Source organism: Miniopterus natalensis, chromosome 8 (genome assembly GCF_054644295.1).
Source record: "Miniopterus natalensis isolate mMinNat1 chromosome 8, mMinNat1.hap1, whole genome shotgun sequence".
In the NCBI taxonomy this organism is placed as follows: domain Eukaryota; kingdom Metazoa; phylum Chordata; class Mammalia; order Chiroptera; family Miniopteridae; genus Miniopterus; species Miniopterus natalensis.
The window spans coordinates 21,448,268-21,467,596 of record NC_142088.1 but is presented as its reverse complement, the minus strand read 5'-3'; the positions used below and the strand labels follow the sequence as shown (position 1 = coordinate 21,467,596).

Here is a 19,329-nt window from a genome sequence, read left to right as displayed (position 1 = left end):
CACGCGTACTTTAAATCTGCTCGAGCCTTCAAAAATGCACACTATGGCTGGGCGTGGCCTCAGCTCAGGGCTGAGATAACACACAAGGTTCAGGACCAGCCCTCCCGAACATCAGGGGCAGGGCTCCCTTTTCCAGTCAGGAAACTTAATCTCAGCATCTCCCTATAGTTTTTGGAACAAAGATGTGGCTGCTTGCCCTTGGCTTTGGAAAGGTCATTTATTCTTTTTACATTTCTTTTTTGTCAAACTCAAAAGCTAAAGCTACTGATTTTTCAAGGTAAGGGGATGTGACTAGGGGATTTAGTCTGTTACACCGTGGCACAGCTTTTCTATGCCTTCGTTTTCTCATCTGATATATGAAGGGATTGGACATGAAGACATTTCAGGTATATTTCTGGCTTAAAAATGCTTCTTTAGTGGAATAAAAACCTCTGGCTTTTATCAGCTCTAAAAAGGAAACTTAACCACCTTTCCCCCTTTGTAGAAGCTCTTATGATCTCATAGAGAAAATACAAAGAATTGCAAGCCAGCCATCTCTGAAATCGTCTGGAGGGAGTGCAAACCAGGGTCTTAGATACTAATATGCTTTGAAATGACTGCAGAAGTTTAAGGGACAGCATTGTCTTTGTTCTCTCTCCCTCATTTTCCTATATAATGCTAAGATTTGACATAGCAATTATTTTCAAACTTCCAGGCCATGACACTTACCTAGAAGATTCTGTATGTGCCAAGGTGGTCCTGAACAGGCTCTTTGGAAGTAGAAGATTTAGGGAGAATGAAACAGAATAAATATTCTCTCATCTTTTCACCAGAGTTGTTTTGAATGAGGGCTCAGAATCATGGTGACTCAAGAGGAAAATATGGTTCCTAAATTTGGTTACTGGGTTAAAATATACATTTAGAAAATCATATAGGAAGCCTTTTGATACTTGTGGGATTTCTTTCTATCTGTTAGCTGAATTACTACCATGATATTTTTGTAGAAAGCTATAAAACCCTGGTTACTTACTATTTGGACTATAGGCATCCTTCTAGGGTAATACAATTTGATTTTTTGGAAGTAGTTTGGTGGCTTTGGGTATGGTACCTCTTTCATATAAGTTAAGGTACTCTGCCATGGTGTCCTCTTGGACTGTCTACCATTAGGAGCTGAGAGGATACTTGCAGACCTTTGAATGGTAGAGGTTGGGTCACATTGCACCCAAGATTACATTGCTTTAGCTTCAGGAAGTATCAGTTCTAGATTCCTCCTACCCTGCATTGCTGGGCAGTGTCTCTGAGTGGTAAGGATGGATTACAGTGTAGGTAATGGTTTTTAGCAGGTTTGATATTAACTGTCATCCTAATACAGATGACATCCCAACATACAAATCTATCTCTGACTTTCTTGAACTCTAGTTTGACATATCTAACTCCTGGACCTTTCCTCCAGGGTGCCTTGCCCACCACTCAAACCCAATATATCTAAAACTGAACCCAACAGCTTTTTTCCCAAACAAATTTCCTCTCCTCACTTATCTAATTTTGTCAACAAGCACCTCCCCATTTGCTCTCACCCAGCCCATGACCTCTGTGTCATTTCTGATTCCTATCCGCCATCACAGAACATAACTGTGCACAAATGACTTGTTCATCCTTTCCATCCCAGCTGCCATCTCCACAGCTCAGATCCTATGAGCTCACATCAACACTATTGCAACAGCCTCCAATGGTCTCTGCCTCTGCTCTAGCTTGGCTCCAAGTCATTGCATTCTGCACTGACTATCAGTTACATCAAAGCTGATGTGCTAACATCCCAAGTGGTACTTACCACCCCATTCTTAACTCAGATTTCTTCAGTTTCCCATTGCCTTTCTAGTAAAATCCATGTGCCTTTTCTTGGCATTAAAGGCTCTCCATGATTGGTACCAGCCATCTTTACCTACTTCCCTGTTAAGTAAGTGAGATGCTCTCCTAGCCTCCAGTAAACCCTTACACTAAAAGTCCTTTCCTTCATTTTGACCTGTCTTAAATTTGCCCAGACTTCATGTCCCAGCTAAAGGCCAGCCTGCACAAAAGCCTCCAGAATCATGTTGCCTGGCAACAAGGCCTCTTTCATGTGACTGTCAGTGAATGTTTATAGGGCTAAGATGCCATACATGGCCTTGGAGTATAGCTAATTTTGTACCTGCCTTAAGATTTCCCTTAGAAGGAAAAGTACTTATTGATTATTTTGATCATGTTTTTCTCTTAAGAATTAATGACTTAGGTCTAGGTGCTCAGATAGGACTTTTTGCTGCCAAACTATTTGATCTTTGAGTTACTTTCTGACAGTTTCATGTAGCACAAAATTTTTTTAAAAATTATAGTTTGACATACACTATATTAGTTTCAGGTGTACAGCATAATGATTGGACACAAATCAGGGTAAAATGTGGAGCTTAGTGCTTGTTTAGTAAATTGATTAATTAGGCTTCAATTTCTATTGTTACTTGTTATTATTTGTTACTTGTTTGGACTAAGATCTCTTTAGATTTTGTTTAAAATTCACACTTTTTGTTGGTAAGAATGAATGAATGTGCTTTGATGTAACTGATAGTTGTACATACACAATCTTGGGAGGTGGGGTTGGGTTGGCTGGTTGCCTGACTGTTTCTCTCTATAGAAGTCATTGCTTCTGTCATGGCCTTCTCTACACGATCCTCTTTCCATCTGCTTCTGGTTAACTTCACTCTCCCCTTGCCCCCTTATATATAAGGGTGGTCATAACTCTGCTGCTATGAGCTACAGCTTCTAGCACTACCCCTTATGGTTCCATGCCTTTGCAAATAGTCCTTTTATAAATAAAACCCTCCTACTACTACCTAATTTTGAGTGTGCCATCTGTTTTCTTCTGGGATCCTGAATGAGACAACATATATGTATATATACCATGATTTTTTCAAAGTCTCTTTTTTTGAGAGGCTTTCCTTAAATCTCTATTCCTTGTGAAAATGGGGAGAATTGCAAGATGACAGTCAATAGAAAACTAGAGGAAATGACCAGAGTTATTTTGAAAATGTAATCGGTATTACCTTTTTTTTTCATTTTAACATGAATTTTAGAGCGTCTGGAGCCATTCAAGGTATGAATCATTCATAGCTCTGTTTTTATCTTCCTAGTAGCTCAAAGAAGATGGTGAAAGATGCTGTAGTCTGATGTGTTTTATACTCCTCTTTCTCACAACCGTAAGAGGCCAAGCCACCAGCTAGAGCTACCACAGCCAGAGAAGGCTGAGACTCCCTTTCCTCCCAGAAAGCACAGTTTGTCTGACAGCTTCCTGAGTAACCCTGGGTTGGCCTGTGGGGCAGCCAGCTTGTTACAGAGACTGAGAAGGAGAAAGTGGTCAGATGGCCACATGTTGAAGGGTATCCTGGGCCTGAGCAGGAAATATACTCAGAGGGAAGTTACGGTAATTTACCAGCTCTGTGGTCAGGAGGGAGGTGTTCTGTGCCAGGGAAACCAGTGTCATCTTCACAAAATGTTCACAAACATCATAGGGCAAGATGGTTGAAAATAAAAAGCTTTCATTTTCTTTGGTTGCTGCCTAACATGTTAAATCCTGTTCAGTCAGAACTTAAAAAAGGAAAAAAAAAAGGTGATCAGGATTTTCCAACCTGATCTTTAAACTGCAAAAGAAACTCTGATTGGGATGTACAGAAAAGGAACCCGATAAAGTTCTTAAGAGGTTCTGAAGGGAAGCCACACTGCTAAATAAATATCTACTATATATTTTCTACTGCTTTTTTAACTTCCCAATGCAGATTTCAGCATTGAGTGCTGCCTACTTTACTCTCTGGTTTACCAGCATCTATGTGGCATTTTATTTCTCTATGGCGTTATGATAAAGAAAAGGAAATATGAAATAGGGTAAATTAAACATGACGAATAAATACAATTCAAAAAGACTGTGAAGTTAAGGATTTTCCCAAATGAAGTTTAGACTGGAAAGTGACTTTATGTATTGACTAATATTCATGTTCAAACCTCTTTGTACACTTGGGCAAGCTGAAATGGAAGAGCTGCCATGGGATAATTATTGCTTGTGGATCTGAAATAATTTATAAGAGGCATTTCATGTGACCATATTATCTGTAGGCCTTATCTGGGATCCATCTATGACCTTCAGGAAGTCTTTGCAATGGTAAGCAAAATGTTTTGTGTATGTGCACTAGAGGCACAGACCTTTTGGAGACACACTTTTTCTAAATATGACCATGAAATCAAGTCACTTTTGCTGAATTCACAAAGTTGGTTATCCATTCATGGTTTAAAACATTGCTCCTAGAATCATAAATAAAGATATACATAAATAAATAAAACCTTAACTCTTCCAGTGTTTGTGTGAAATTGCTCAAAAAGTTATTTACTTCATTTGTTTTCAATTGTCTCTCCTATAAAACAAGGGATTGGCTTAGATCATCTCCAGCTTTCCTTAAAGCTGAGTACTTTTTGCAGCATGGGACTCCAGCAGAATGGTGGAGAAAATGGAATTTATCTTGGTCCTGTCTTTCCCACTCCATTTACTCTCTTGCTCAATGGTATTTTCCTCCATAACTCTCAATTCACACATGTACTACCATCCAATTATCAAGCCTAGCTTTGAGAGGATCTAAAATCAGTCATTGAAATTGTGTTGAAATTTTGATGCAACCTGCCAGAGAGAAAACACAGTAGATTAGAAGTCATGAGGCATGAGCCAAGTCTTAAGGGTCACTTACTTGTCCTGTAACATTGGGCAAGTCATTGGCTTCATTGACCTCAGTTTTCCCACCTATAAAATGGCCATAAAGATGAATACCTTGCGTATTTGCTTCTCATGTTAATATGGAGTTCATATGAGATAAAATAGGAGAAAACACTTTGTAGCCCTATGTATGTAGACTATAATTATTAATTTAAATCAACATATTTCCCACATTACATTTTGGGCTTCATCTTGTTTTGAAATCTAAGCATTAAAGAGCTAGGGGAAAAGATTCTTTCAGGGTCGAGGTTCCTTTTCTGGTACTTGGAGCCACACCTTACAGATGTTTATCCACTCCACCTGTGCAGAGAATTGACTTGGTTATTGATATAGTAACTGACCCATTTCCAATAGGGAGAAAGGGAAAGCTTTTGTTGTAACCAAGCTTCCTCCCCCACTCCATTCTCATGGAAGCACAAGCAACTCTCAATTTTCCAGAAGTCAACTATAGCACAAGATTCACAGATTATCTGTGGGAAATCTTTTAGCTCTCACTGCCTTGCTCATAAGCAACAGATAAGTACCTTCTCACCTCCAATCTTAGTCTTCATGTTGTCTGTTGTCAAGGAGTAGTTGTGAGGGAAAGAGGTTTGAGGTTACTGCTTCCTGTCTCCACACCTTTAGCTGGTTTAGCTGCTAGGAAGGCTTTGAAAAGCAGAACACTAAATTCATCATCAAAACAACTTGTCAATTCAGTTATAAAAGTGTCAGTCAAGACAATTTTTTGATACCTAAGCAAATACAGTAGATGGGTTGAAAATGTTTCCCTTTTAACCTAATACGTTTGGACTAGGTAGACTTTGCCTAACTACTCACAAGAGGGAAAACCAAATATTTATGGAAAAAGGCTAGGTCTACTGAGACCAAATTAGCCTGAGAAGGGTGCTTCCCACTCCTAGCACGAACTGGAAAGAAAAAGGAGTCAAACAGAAGTTAAATATGAGGAAGCTAAATATTCATCTACGATCTTCTGAGTCTAGATATATCCTTAAATTATTTGAAGTACTGTGGATTCCCTGAAACTCAGAGGACCAAAATACATATCAAGGCCAAATATCATTTCATGTTTTGGTTATTGGTTGCTTTGACTTATTTATGTCATTATTCCACTCCCATTGAGCAAGTGGTGTGCATTTTCACACATGCTCCATTTTAAGAAAAAATAAGGAATCAGAATTATTATGTCTACTGAAAGACATAATCATCATGATATATTCAATATCACTTAGAGCAACTGGTTATCTTTTTCCACTGCCAAAAGTGAATTTCCTTCCTTGAGTTTCTCTCTAACGCAGAAGTAGATTTTGGATCCTATGAGATTGTTTCTCCCACAGGTTTCTCTGAATAATTGACATGAACTCAGGCCAAGGCAGAACTAAGTGCTATAAGCATATAAATGTTGAAAAACAAGAGACTCCATAGGCCAATCCTAAACTCAGGTTGAACCCTAATCTAGGAAGCTGTTAGCCATACACTAGCACATATTAAGCAAACTACTTCAAGCATAGTATTTGTACAATTTATTCTAGGGATGCAAGGTTGGTATAATATCCCCAAGTCAATAAAAGTGATACATCACGTAAACAAAATGAAAGATAAAAACCACACGATCATATCAATAAATGCAGAAAAAGCACTGGATAAAATCCATCACCCACTTATGATAAAAACTCTCCGCAAAGTGGGAATAGAGGGAACCTACCTCAACATCATAAAGGCCATATATGACAAACCCACAGCCACCATCATACTCAATGGGCAAATACTAAAAGCATTTCCCTTAGGTTTGGGAACAAGATAGGGATGTCTGCTTAACATAGTGCTGGATGTCCTCGCTACAGCGATCAGAGGAAGAGAAATAAAAGGTGTCCGAATTGGAAAGGAGGAAGTAAAACTGTCACTATTTGCAGATGACATGATACCGTATATAGAGAACCCCAAAGATTCCACCAAAAAACTGCTAGAACTGATAAATGAATTCAGTAAAGTAGCAGAATACAAAATAAATATTCAGAAATCAGTGACATATTTATACACCAATAATGAATTTTCAGAAAGAGAAACTAAGAAAACAATCCCATTTACAATTGTATAAAAAGAATACCTAGTAAAAATTTAACCAGGGATGTAAAAAACCTGTACAAGACAAATGGGTGGAAGTGAAGAAGACACAAACAGGTGGAAGCATACAGATAGGGAGAATTGACATAATCAAAATATCCATGCTACCCAAAGCTATCTATAGATTCAATGCAATTTCTATCAAGATACCAATGGCGTATTTCACAGAAGTAGAACAAATATTCCAAAAATATATGGAACCACAAAAGACCTCATATAACCACAGTAATCATGAGAAACAACATAGTTGGAGGAATCATGCTACCTGATATCAAACTATACTACAAGGCCATAGTAATCAAAACAGCCTGGTATTGGCATAAAATCAGACATATAAATCAATGGAACAGACTAGAAAGCTGAGAAATAAACCCGTGCCTTTATGGTAAATGAATATTTGACAAAGGAGGCAAGAACATACAGTGGGGTGAAGGTAGTCTAGTCAATTTATGGTGTTGGGAAAATTGGACAGATATGTGCAAAAAAAAAAAAGAAACTAGACCACCTTCCTTTTTACACGAAATACAAGAATAAACTCAAAATGGGTTAAAAACTTAAATGTTACACTTGAAACCATAAAACTCCTAGAAGAATAGGCAGTAAAATCTCAGACATTTCTCATAGCAATACTTTTTTCTGATATATCTACTCAGGCAAGGGAAACAAAAGAAAAAATAAACAAATTGGACTACTGGACTACATAACTAAAAACTTTTTGCACAACAAAGGAAACCATCAAGAAAGTGAAAAAACAGCCCACTGAATGGGAGAACATATTCACCAATGATACATTTGATAAGGGGTTAATATCTAAAATTTATGAATAACTTGTAAAACTCAACACCAAAAGGCAAACATTGCAATACAAAAAAAAAATGGCAAAGGACCTGAATAGACACTTCTCCAAAGAAGACATACAGATGGCCAATAGGAAAAGATGCTCAATATCACTAATTATCAGAGAAATGCAAATTAAAACCACAATGAGATCACCTCACTTTTGTCAGAATAGCTACCATCAATAATTCAACCAACAAGTGTTGGCGAGGCTATGGAGAAAAGGTAACCCTCGTGCACTGTTGGTGGGAATGCAGATTGGTGCAGCCACTGTGGAAAGCAGTACAGAGTTACCTCAAAAAATTAAAAATGGCACTGCCATATGACCCAGCTATTCCATTTCTGGGAATAGATCCATATAAACCTGAAACACTAATTTGAAAGAATCTATGCACCCCTATGCTCATTGTAGTGTTATTTATAATAGCCAAGATTTGGAAGCAACCCAAGTGCCTTTCGGTGTATGAGTGGATAAAAAAACTGTGGTACATTTACACAATGGAATACTACTCAGCCACAAAAAAGGGGAAACCTGGCTGGTGTTGCTCAGTGGTTGACTGTCCACCTATGAACCAGGAGGTCAAGGTTTTATTCCTAGTCAGGGCACATGCCTGGTTGCGGGCTCAATCCCTAGTAGGGGGTGTGCAGGAGGCAGCTGATCAATGACTCTCTCATCATTGATGTTTCTATCTCTCTTCTCTCTCTGAAATCAATTAAAAAACACATATTTTTAAAAAAAAAGAAGGAAATTTTACCTTTTGTGACAGCATGAATGGACCTAGAGAATATTATGCTAAGTGAGATAAGCTAGTTGACAAGCACCATATGATTTCACTTATATGTGGAATCTAATGAACAAAATAAACTAACAAACAAAAATAGAAATGGACTCATAGATACAGAGAACAGACTGACAGCTCTCAGAGAGGAGGCAGGTTGGGGGCTGGGCGAAAAAGGTGAAGGGATTAAGCAAAAAAACACAACAAAAACAACTCGTAGACAATAGTATGGTGACTATCAGAGGGAAAGATGGGTGGGTCAGGTATAAGAGAGTAAAAGGGGCATAAATGGTTATGGGAGGAGATTAGACTTGGGGTGGTGAACACACAATACAATATACAGATGATGATGTGTTATAGAATTGTATACCTGAAACCTATATAATTTTTTTACCAATGTAACCCCAATAAATTCAATAAAAAAAGAAATAAACATTCCACAACTATTCAATATTTTTTTTTAAAAAAAGACTTTTCCTTCCCTTGCTCAGTTGTTGGATATGCTGTCAACCAGAGAAAACTGAATGTGTAACAGCCAGCCTAGACACTGGGATCTTGGATTGCTCTTCCCTGAGAAATTTCTCAACTTGTACAACTGAACTAGAATGGGCTCAGGAGAAATCTGATTCAGTCTTAACAATGCTCAGGTTTGAATTTGGAGGCTCTATGATGAACAGAAGGAAAATCTATCTATCTTTTAGTTGTCTCACTGTATTATGCTTTGTGAAGGAAAAAAAATAGTTTTAAAGAGAAAGATCCCTGCTTTTCCCTTGTGAAAAACAGCAAACACTGCACTAAACTCCAGGGAGTCAACTGTATTCCCAGGAATCTTTGAGGTAATTCATATTTTTTTTTTTTGCAATGATCCCTTAGGCTGGAAGAACATCTTCTTTATATCCCAGATGTCCAAACTTCACCTCAGGTTTTGAACTGCCTATTCTGGTTAGGTAATGAACAAAGAAGAGATGCAGGTGAAAGGAAAACAATATTATTCACTGGTTGGTCTGTGTGGCCTGAGGACAGTCACTGGTAACTCCTCCTTCTCCCTATCTCACCACATCTAAGCCAATGTGGTGTTCTGCCAACTTTAGCCTGTAAATATTTCTTGAATTTATTCACTTTTTTAAAACTGTGGTTCTTTCTAACCTTATCACCTCTTGCCTAGACTAATACAATTTTATCCTAACTAGTCTCCATCTTCTCACTCTTGTACCCTTCGAATTTACTTTTCACATTTTTGCTAAAGTGATCTGTATAAAATGAAAAGTTGTACATATTACTTTTCTGCTAAAAATCCTTTAATAGATCCTCATAACATACAGGAGAGATCCCAAACTATGAACTATGCTTGCTTTGTCAATCTTGTCTTTTACAATTTATGGTCCAGCAAAATCGAAGTAGCTGTAATTCCCGACCCCAGTCACGCTCTTTCTCTCCTCTTCTTGTCTGCCTAGACTGTTCTTTTTCTCTTGTTTTATCTTCCCCAAAGTCCTCTATTTCCCCGCCTACCCCAACACACACACTCTCTTACCTCACCCAACCTTTTAATACAAAGGCTCATCTTAGTAAAAACTTGTCAGTGTATGCATAATCTTTCAAGACTCAGGTAGCAGTCACCCCCTCCAGAAATCCTTAGCTGGTGCCCCAACTGCCCCCAGAAGCACCGTGAGTATCACTGTGCCACTATTTTTTAAGTAACTTCCTGTTTATCTTTTTTCCCCCACCAGGCTGTGAACTGCCCAAGGACAGAAACTGAACTCTGTTCATCTTTAGGAAATCATTGTTTTTCTCCTACATGCATCTTGGGAAGGTGTCACACTCTGAGCTACACAGGACATATAAAGCAAACTACCGGAGTATAGATGCTATGGAGTACAGTAACATGGTTTCCCTTCCCTTCCTCTCCCTTCAGTTCCTCCTCCTCGCTGTGGGTGCCAGGAGAAGGAAACCAAAGTGGGCAACCATCAGGGCTGGTTTCTCTCCAGCCTTACTCACTTTCCCCGCCCAAGTTCCTCTCCACCTTTTTTTTTTTTTTTAATTTCAGCAAATAAATTCTAGTCTCATCTTTTTTCTTATATCAGCTCTCAAAGGCAGATCAGGAAGAATCTGAATGCCCATTACAACAGAATACATGTAATTATAGAAACACAATTCCTGAGGGCTCAGTAAGCAGAAATACAAATACCTAACTTGAACTCCCTGTAAAGAAGGAGAGATGCTGGCATTTCTTGCTGGCGCTAAGTCTCCCAGCCAGGTCCTGCCCAATGATTTCTTCTAAGTACACAAAGAAAAAGGCCAAGCAAAACAAAACCACACAAAAAACAAGTTGGATTTTCCTATCAAGACAGGAACTTTTTTGATTCTTTTTGATTCTTTTCATGTTTACTTTTTAGTGCTTTTAGGGAGTATTTGTTGAGTGAATAATAAATGCAGCTAAAGTCATTGTTGAGACTCAAATTTTGCATAAGGATTTAATAAGATGGTAGTTAGGCTTCGCTGCTAAGAATGATAGTCAGAAGGCCACCTTTCACTTATTGATTATTTAATGAGATCCTATTATTTGCACAGAATTATACAAAAAAATGTAACATGTGGTCATTGCTTTCAAGATACTTGAAAACTAGGGGTCTAGAGGAAATACAAAGCAAAAACTGAACAAATGGAAGCATATAAAACAGGGTATTTAAAATGTAGAACTTGCTGTATTTTGAAAGTATAAAATAAACATAAATGAAAAGATTGAAGGTTGATGGCTAATTGAGCACATTTATTTACCCTAAGAGATATTATTATCTGCAATTTAAAAACTAGCAAACACATAAGCTGGAATTAAATAATTTTGTGGCACTATCAGGAGTGAGTATTTAGAATTAAATTGGTCTCATTGCCATTATATTAATGGCCATTATCTTAGCACAGCTTGTCCAAATACAGTTAATTTATAAAAAAATTTCTTGGAAGGCAATTAATTCCTGGAAATTTTCAGCTCAATTTAACAGATGTGATACTTTCAACTAAGCAGAATTCTCAGATAGTTGTAGTTTAACTGATCTTGGTAATATATAAAGTGGAAAATAACATTCTAGTATTTTTAAGATGGTGTTTTAAAATATACAATTAACCCTTGAACAACATGGGCTTGAACTACGTAGGTCCACTTATTTGCTGTTCATATGCTGAGTTTTAAATAAATACTGTCAAAGTGTGTTCCCCTTCCTTATGATTTTTTTAATAACATTTTCTTTTCTCTAGCTTACTTTATTGTAAGAATATAGTATAAAATACATATAATAAACAAAATATATGTTAATTCACTGTGGGGTGTTGCTTCAAATAACCTTTTTTAAAATGCAAGTAGGTAGACAATTTTTAGCTTACCTCCATATGATAGCAAAAAATGTACCAAAATTAGAATCAAAGACACAAATCAATTTATTGTTTTAGAGAAATTTTGAAGAGTCTTGGTTACAAAGTTGGTTCTCAATGCTTTTAAGTTGTCTATTTCTTAGGTGGTTGTAGTTGGCTTGAATTTTAGTCCTAGCTTTGTTTACCATCTGCCCATTGATTTTAGGCCTCATACAGCTCATTAAAAAAATAAAAGAAATATATTGTCATGTGCCAGGCAATGACACATATATATTTCCCACATATGTAGTGGGAAATCAGATAGAACAGATGTGTTCTCTTCCTTCATGCAGTTTATGACCTAACTTTAGGTTCTTTGCTTAAAAAGTGAAGAAATTGAACTAAAAGGTCTCTAGATTCTTTGATCTTTTACTAGGCTAGCACAAAGGTAGCAGATGGACCAGAGAGAGAATTCTTGTGGGCTTCTTCTACCTTCTGAGATTTAAAGGAACAAATATGCAAATTTCTTGAGAAGGCTCTTCTTAAAATTTGCTATGGAAGATATATTAAACTCTTTGGATTATTGCTTCTCTTACCTCTTTATCTTACCCTTGGAATGGCTAATAAACAAAGTCAAAATGTTTCAAAACATTTAAACTCCTTCACAAAAGCTTGTACCACAACTTTAAAACAAATCTATTTGTGTATCTATATCAGGTATTAAGCACCTCTTCCAAGTGTGCCATTCAATCAGGAAATTAACACAATCAAGCATGATTAACATTTTAGGAATCTCAGTAGAGATTTAAGAATCCAAATGCATAACTGTGATGCTCAATGCCAACAGAAAACCATATTCTACCTTCCAAGTGAAAACATGCTCCATTGTCCTATTCAAAGGAGATGAAAACAACATCAAACCCTAAACTTTTATACTCTTGGTTTAATTATCTCCCAAAGAGCTCCTGAGTCTTTGTCTGCCAAGAGAAAGCCTTTACTGGAGATCTGTTTATTTTGTTAATTACTATACTTTGATTTCAGGAACAAGTCTTTATACCCTTGTTCTAAGCAAGTGATTTTTTCTCTTCCAGAAGACAAGATTTTGGTGAAGCAGTCCCCCATGCTTGTAGTGCACAACAATGCTGTCAACCTTAGCTGCAATTATACCTACAACCTCTTTTCAAAGGAGTTCCGGGCATCCCTTTATAAGGGAGCAGACAGTGCTGTGGAAGTCTGTGTTGTGAATGGAAATTACTCCCATCAGCTTCAGTTTCGCTCAAAAACAGGATTCAACTGTGATGGGAAATTGGGCAACGAAACAGTGACATTCTACCTCTGGAATTTGTTTGTTAACCAAACGGATATTTACTTCTGCAAAATAGAGGTCATGTACCCTCCTCCATACATAGACAATGAGAAGAGCAATGGAACCATTATCCATGTGAAAGGTAACATGCGACTCTGTTAATGGACTGCTCTAAAGTAATGGTTTTCAACTGTAGCCTTGAAAACTAGGTCATGATTAGTGGTATTGGATAAGTTCCAAAGAGGAAAGACCAAAGGGGAAGTCTGCACATTCTAAGCTAGTGGTAATTTGCATATTTTGGTCCCTCTCACATTCTTCCATAATGTTCAGAAGGAAGGAAATGTACTCAAGTGCCACTCTCAAATCATTTAATCCACTCTATTCTGTTTTTCAGAGAATCAGCTTTGTCCAGCTCACCGAACTCCGGAGTCTTCTAAGCCATTTTGGGCACTGGTGGTTGTTGGTGGAGTCTTGACTCTGTATAGCATGCTAGTAACAGTGGCTCTTTTTACTTACTGGGTAAGAGAAGCAGCACTGCTTTTATGTCAACTTTTCTACCACACATGTGATCTGATCATATTCAAGAATTTTGCCTATGTAGTTTATTTTCTGTTTAACAGAAATTTTATTATTGCCTTTTTCCTTGCTAGGTTTAAGTAGGTTCTCTTTTAGCCTGTCCAACTTTATCTGAGATAAAAATCTGATGGGTGTTCTGTTTTCCAGAAGGCACTGGTTAGGTGGCCAAAAAGAATAAAAAGCTAAATGCTTAAATTAGGGTAGGGGTATCATTATGATATATAAAATAGTTTTAATGTGTACATAAGTATAAAAATCTAAGCAACTTGGGAATCTAGACAACTAAAGTCAATGAACAACTTTGGTTCAGGGTCAAAAATCATGAGAAATTTGGCTTCTGAAATTAAGTATTCAAACCTAGCAAGGAAACTAGGTCTGTTTATCTGAGTCATATTTTTATCTCCTCAGAAGCAGTTGAATTTTGTGAGGCCAAGTATGGTACTGTCATTATGAAACTGTAATGAGAATTAGACTTTTCTGAGCTCTCATCACTGAATTGGAGTTCACCAACTTTTGCAAATACTCAGGCAATAAACTTGGTATATATATTTTTTACCTTCCTCAGCACTGAATGAGATTTGAGGACATCATGATGATCATGTCTATTGTTAAGAAAGGAACCTCCTTATCAAGGACCTTTCCCTTACTCAGAGACTTCCTGTTCTTATATACACATTGGGGCACAGAATAATCATGTATTAATTCCATTTTGTCTTTGAAATGTTTTTTATAAGTTAGATGCATGTATGAGTCATTCCTTCAACAAGAAATGCATGCTCCTTAAGGATAAAGGACTATTTCTTTTTATATTCACCATCTACCTAGTATTAAGTATATTTAATGCTAAATGAATGCTTAAACTCATAACCTCCATGGAGGCAAAACTGAGGACTTAAATAAACATGCCTGAAGTATAACACCCACCTTCAAGGCATACTCCACTCATTTAACTAATTCATACATGGGTTAGAGATTTCTGGAAGCCATGCCATGTGAAGCCATCCTATTTACAATAGCCTTGGTGCTGGGAGGGGCTGGGCAGCCATGGATTCACAGTCATGCCAATGATAGATACAACGTGGGACGATGTTAATCTCTTGTCGGCCTGTTGCCAAAGTTTGCCTCTCTTTTGTTCTGTTCCCGACATACTTCTCCTTTTCAGAAGACACTTGGGGTATTCTGGGCACTGGTCATGCTGCCTGTTGCCTAATCTCTACCTTCTGCCGGGTAGGGAACAAAGTGGCCGCTTGTTCCTGGAAATGCTTTATACTAGATATCACCTTGAGAATTTGCCTGCCTTGCCTTCTTCAAGTTTCCTAAGCCTCCTGGGGGCTTTTTATGTAGTGAAATATTGTCTAAGTTCTACCTCTAATGTTAGCTGAGTCCCTTTATCTTTCTGGATCTTGGTGTTTTCATCCAAATCTTTTCCAGCTTTAAACCACTGTGGTGTTTGCTAATGATTTTAGAATTTAGACTCTTAATTTTTTTTTTTTTCTTTTTTTTTTTTCCTGACCCCATTGGGAATCTCAACTTCTTAACTTTTTTTAAAAGCCATGTGCAGTTGCCCTAGCCGATTTGGCTCAGTGGTTAGAGCATCAGCCCTCAGACTGAAGGGTCTCTGGTTTGTTTCCAGTCAAGGGCACATACCTGGGCTGTGGGTTCACTCCCCACCCCTGGTCAGGGTCAAGGTGCGTGTAGGAGGCAATCAGTCAATGTGTCTCTCTCACATTGATGCTTCTCTTTCTCTCTTTCCCCTTCCACTCTCCCTGAAAGCAATGGAAAAAATATCCTCAGATGAGGATTAAACAAAAAAAGCGAGGTGCACCTGGGTACCCTTCCAGGGTAGGTGCTCCCCTGTAATATGCTGACGTAGGTCAATGTAATTTACTAGCTTTGCAGGAAGTAGTTTGGGGAACTGCTTTAACTTTCAGTGGCAAAAGGGTGCTGATCATCATTTAAAATTTATTGTAAATATGCAATAGAATATCAGTTACTATAATCAGACACTAATTTGCCAAGTGACTCAAATTAACCAAAGGGACAAAAGTAGCTTCTCATTTTCAAGGAGTTTTAACAGTTTACTTTCAACTCGGAAACAACATAGACACTATGGGTTTCTCTTTGGCAGTACTACTAATTCCCAGTGGGGTTCATCTTGTTTTGTTTTGAAAAAACTTATTTTACTTATTTTACTCTTATTCTGTCCCACAGGATCCCTATAAACTGGGAAGTTCCAGTGCTTTGTTATATCTTACCATCTGTGGCCTCTTATAGTCAATTTGGTTACCTCATAACTATCCTTTATTTGCAATCAGACCTAGCTAGGTCTTTGTATTCTTTGACCAAAAGAGTGTGAAATAAACATATACCTATATTTCATAGACTAATTCAGCATTTTTACCCTGGGATGATCTTTTCTTGCTGCTGTCACTGATTAAGCAGCTAGCACCTTGCTGAGATAGGCAACTAGGCCATTAGGGATCCCTACAGTTTAGCCATTTCCTAGGTACTTTTATGGGATCCTATTTTTGGCTGGTCTGCACTGTGCCTTGGTATAAGTTGCTGTTTTCCGGAACTTCCTGAGGGCTTGTGACGTGCTACCGTAGGCAGTTCTAGGCTGAGTGGGTTTCTGGGAGCAGCTGCAGATTCTATCTCAGTTCTTGACCTATTGCTGACATTTGAATAAATAAAGAGCTCCCCTTGGCGAGGCTGCCACAGGCCAACACCTGTTACTCTCACTCTCAATTCTCTATTCACTAAATTGCCTTGTGTATGCCTTGTGTCTTGCTGCTGCTTCCAGGAAACAAGTGGGTAAGGGCTGCACTGAAGGGAAGGGCAAGGGAGGTGGGTCCTGAAATGATACACCTTTCACAGACATTTAATGGTGAAGGGGCAGAGTAGGTGACCTAGTCACATAGACACATGAGGTGAGTACTCTGCAAACATATATGTGTATGCTGGATGCACATGGACACTGTGAATTCTGTATAGTGTTTCCGGTCATGCATGTGTCATTTCCATCTTACTGTTGTGTTTAGAGTTAGGGTGATGATGACTAAATCCACCGTCTGATAACACAGTGAGAATAAGCATGGGAATTGATTGCAGCAGATCTTTCATAGTTTTTGCGTGCAACCTGGAGAACCCAGAAACATCTTCATTATTGGGCCCTCCCTACCCGCTATAGTTTTATTTTGGTGTCTGGAGACAAAGACTGTCATTTGGGAATCTGGCAAGGGGAGTCTTCAGGGTTGGAATAAGTACTAAAATGCTTGGCAGGGTATCATCAGCAACTTTCCACACTGATTTGGAGGCAGACATTTCCATGTCCTTATTCCTGTCCTCTGTGCCCAAGAGAACTCCTATGTTTCATTTACAGAAAAGATATAGAATCAAGATGTTTGAAGAGCAACTTCCTTCATGCACTTGGTTTCCATGACTACCTTTCCCTGAATGAATTTTCCAATTATGTGTGTTTAATGCTACCCTCTTCTTAGTTCCAGCTAGATAACCCATCCATCATCTCAAGTCCCAAATGACTAAAGCAGAATTTATAACCTCCTTCAAATACACTTCTCCTACTGCTTTATATCTATCTATGGATGAAACACTATCCTTCAAGTCACCCGGGCTAAAGTCATCAGTCATCTTTGGGTATGAGCAAGAAGGAGGAGTCAAGCAGTCTGACAATACTCATGTTAATTTGATGATACATTTTGTATCCATTGCTTCCTTTTCATTCCTTTTTTTTTTTTTTCCCCATAACCAGACTCTAGATTAGAATGTCTCAGTCTTGGCACTATTGACATTTGGGGCTGGATGATTCTTTGTTATTGGGGGCTGCCCTATGCAATGTAGAATATTTAGCAGCATCTCTGGCCTCTACCCACTAGATGCCAGTAGCATTCCTCCCAGATGTGACAACCCAAAATGTCTTCAGACATTGTCAAATGTCCCATAGGACAGGAAATAAGGGAGCTGGAGGTAGCAAGAATAAGGCTTGGGAGGTGTGGTTTGGACAACTGTATACATGTAGTGTCACTCATTGAGATGAGAAACCCTGGGAGAGATCCAGAGTTTAGGCGAAGATCTTAAATTTTGTTTTAGATGTGTTGAGTTTAAAATGACTTTGAAGTCTAGTCCAGAGATACTAATGTGGGTGAATAGGTGATAATTGAAGCCTAGGGAGAGTGAAGATGGAGTGAATAGAGGAGAGGCCTAAAACAAAGCTGTGAGAAACTCTAACAGTGAATGGCTAGTTAGTGAAGGATGAGCTTGCAAAGGAGGCCAGAAAGCATGGTCAGAGAGGCACAATCAAATCCTGGATGGTACCATCTCATAGAACACAAAGTGGAAGAGTGTTTCAAAAGGGAGAGAAAAATCAAGAATAAAGAATGCTGCTGAGAGTCAAGAAAATGAGGGCTGAAAACACATTAGTCATATTTAGTAATGTGGAGGTTAGTGTTTCTCCAACCTTTCTTTAACACTTACACAGGCTCCTTTGACAAGGAAGGTGTGAAACGCTCAGGTAGAAGTGCATGGAAATAAGGCCAGGGCTGAAGTCATCTGCCTACTTATTTACGCAGGTGTTCATATCATTCATGTCCAGCAGATTTACTTATGCATTAGGCTTATGTGCCAGGAAATAGGCATTTTTTTTTTTCCATAATAGAGAAGTCTGAATCCAGAAATCTGGATGGCTTTCTATTTTTAGAATTTTATGGGTCTTTTATCAAATATATAAATTTTTAGCATCATATTGATCCAAAGAAGATGCTCCTTAATCCAAACTTTGCTAAGATTCATGGAAGCATCATTCTTGCTCTAGGTTAAGTATTGTCCTACTTTTCTCACCCCTTGCAGAAATTCATTCAGAGGGAGCTGAGCCTGAAGATTAAAAATGAGTGGTTCTTTTGTCTTTATGGAAATGTAAATATATGTAAAGGAATAGAAATGTAACTAGTTGCCTAGAACAATCTTCCCATTAATTTGGAATCCACTGCTATGAATTTATGATTACTCCAGACTCTGAAGGGCTGAAGGTCCTCTTTGGTTAATTATGGAAAAATAGCTTGTTGAGCAAATGACTAAAGTAAGAAGATTTCAGCTGGGATGCTTAACCTTTGCATAGGAGGAAGGGCCTTCGAGAGTACTTATATATCAACAGCAGGTATGTTAATGGGATATGCTTTTGACATTTAGGTTAAATGACTTCTTTGAGAGTAACAGGGGTGCATTTCTCTAAAATACTTTCTTTGGTTCATATTTTTCAAGTCAATTTAGAAGAGTCCAAAGTAGTTAGGTTTAATTAGTCATGATCCAAGTCTAAGGTGTTTAATGAATTCTGCTGTTCAGCCTTCACTTGACAGTCCATGGCCTGAATAGTTGCCCCCAAAGTCTTAGAACTCATCCCACAACATCTCCCTCCATGTCCCTGGCCTTTCACAGTGACGCTTCTCTTTTCTGCAGATGAAGAATAAGAGAAACAGGATCCTTCACAGCGACTACCTCAACATGACCCCCCGGAGGCAGGGGCCCACCCGACAGCACTACTATCCTTACGTTCCATCTCGAGACTTTGCTGCATACCGCTCCTGACA

At 38.3% G+C, this 19,329-nt stretch overlaps 1 protein-coding gene across 1 annotated transcript; it reads left to right on the top strand.

Moving 5' to 3' along the window:
- Nucleotides 1–4,914: 4,914 nt before the first annotated feature.
- On the top strand, nt 4,915–19,327 carry CD28 (CD28 molecule; the record flags this gene model as incomplete). Its single annotated transcript, XM_087819385.1, is given in 5 exon segments — nt 4,915–4,942; nt 6,913–6,924; nt 12,942–13,295; nt 13,548–13,672; nt 19,199–19,327. Coding segments are annotated over 5 exon segments (648 nt in total), but the record flags the coding sequence as incomplete, so codon positions are not given.
- Nucleotides 19,328–19,329: the final 2 nt, after the last annotated feature.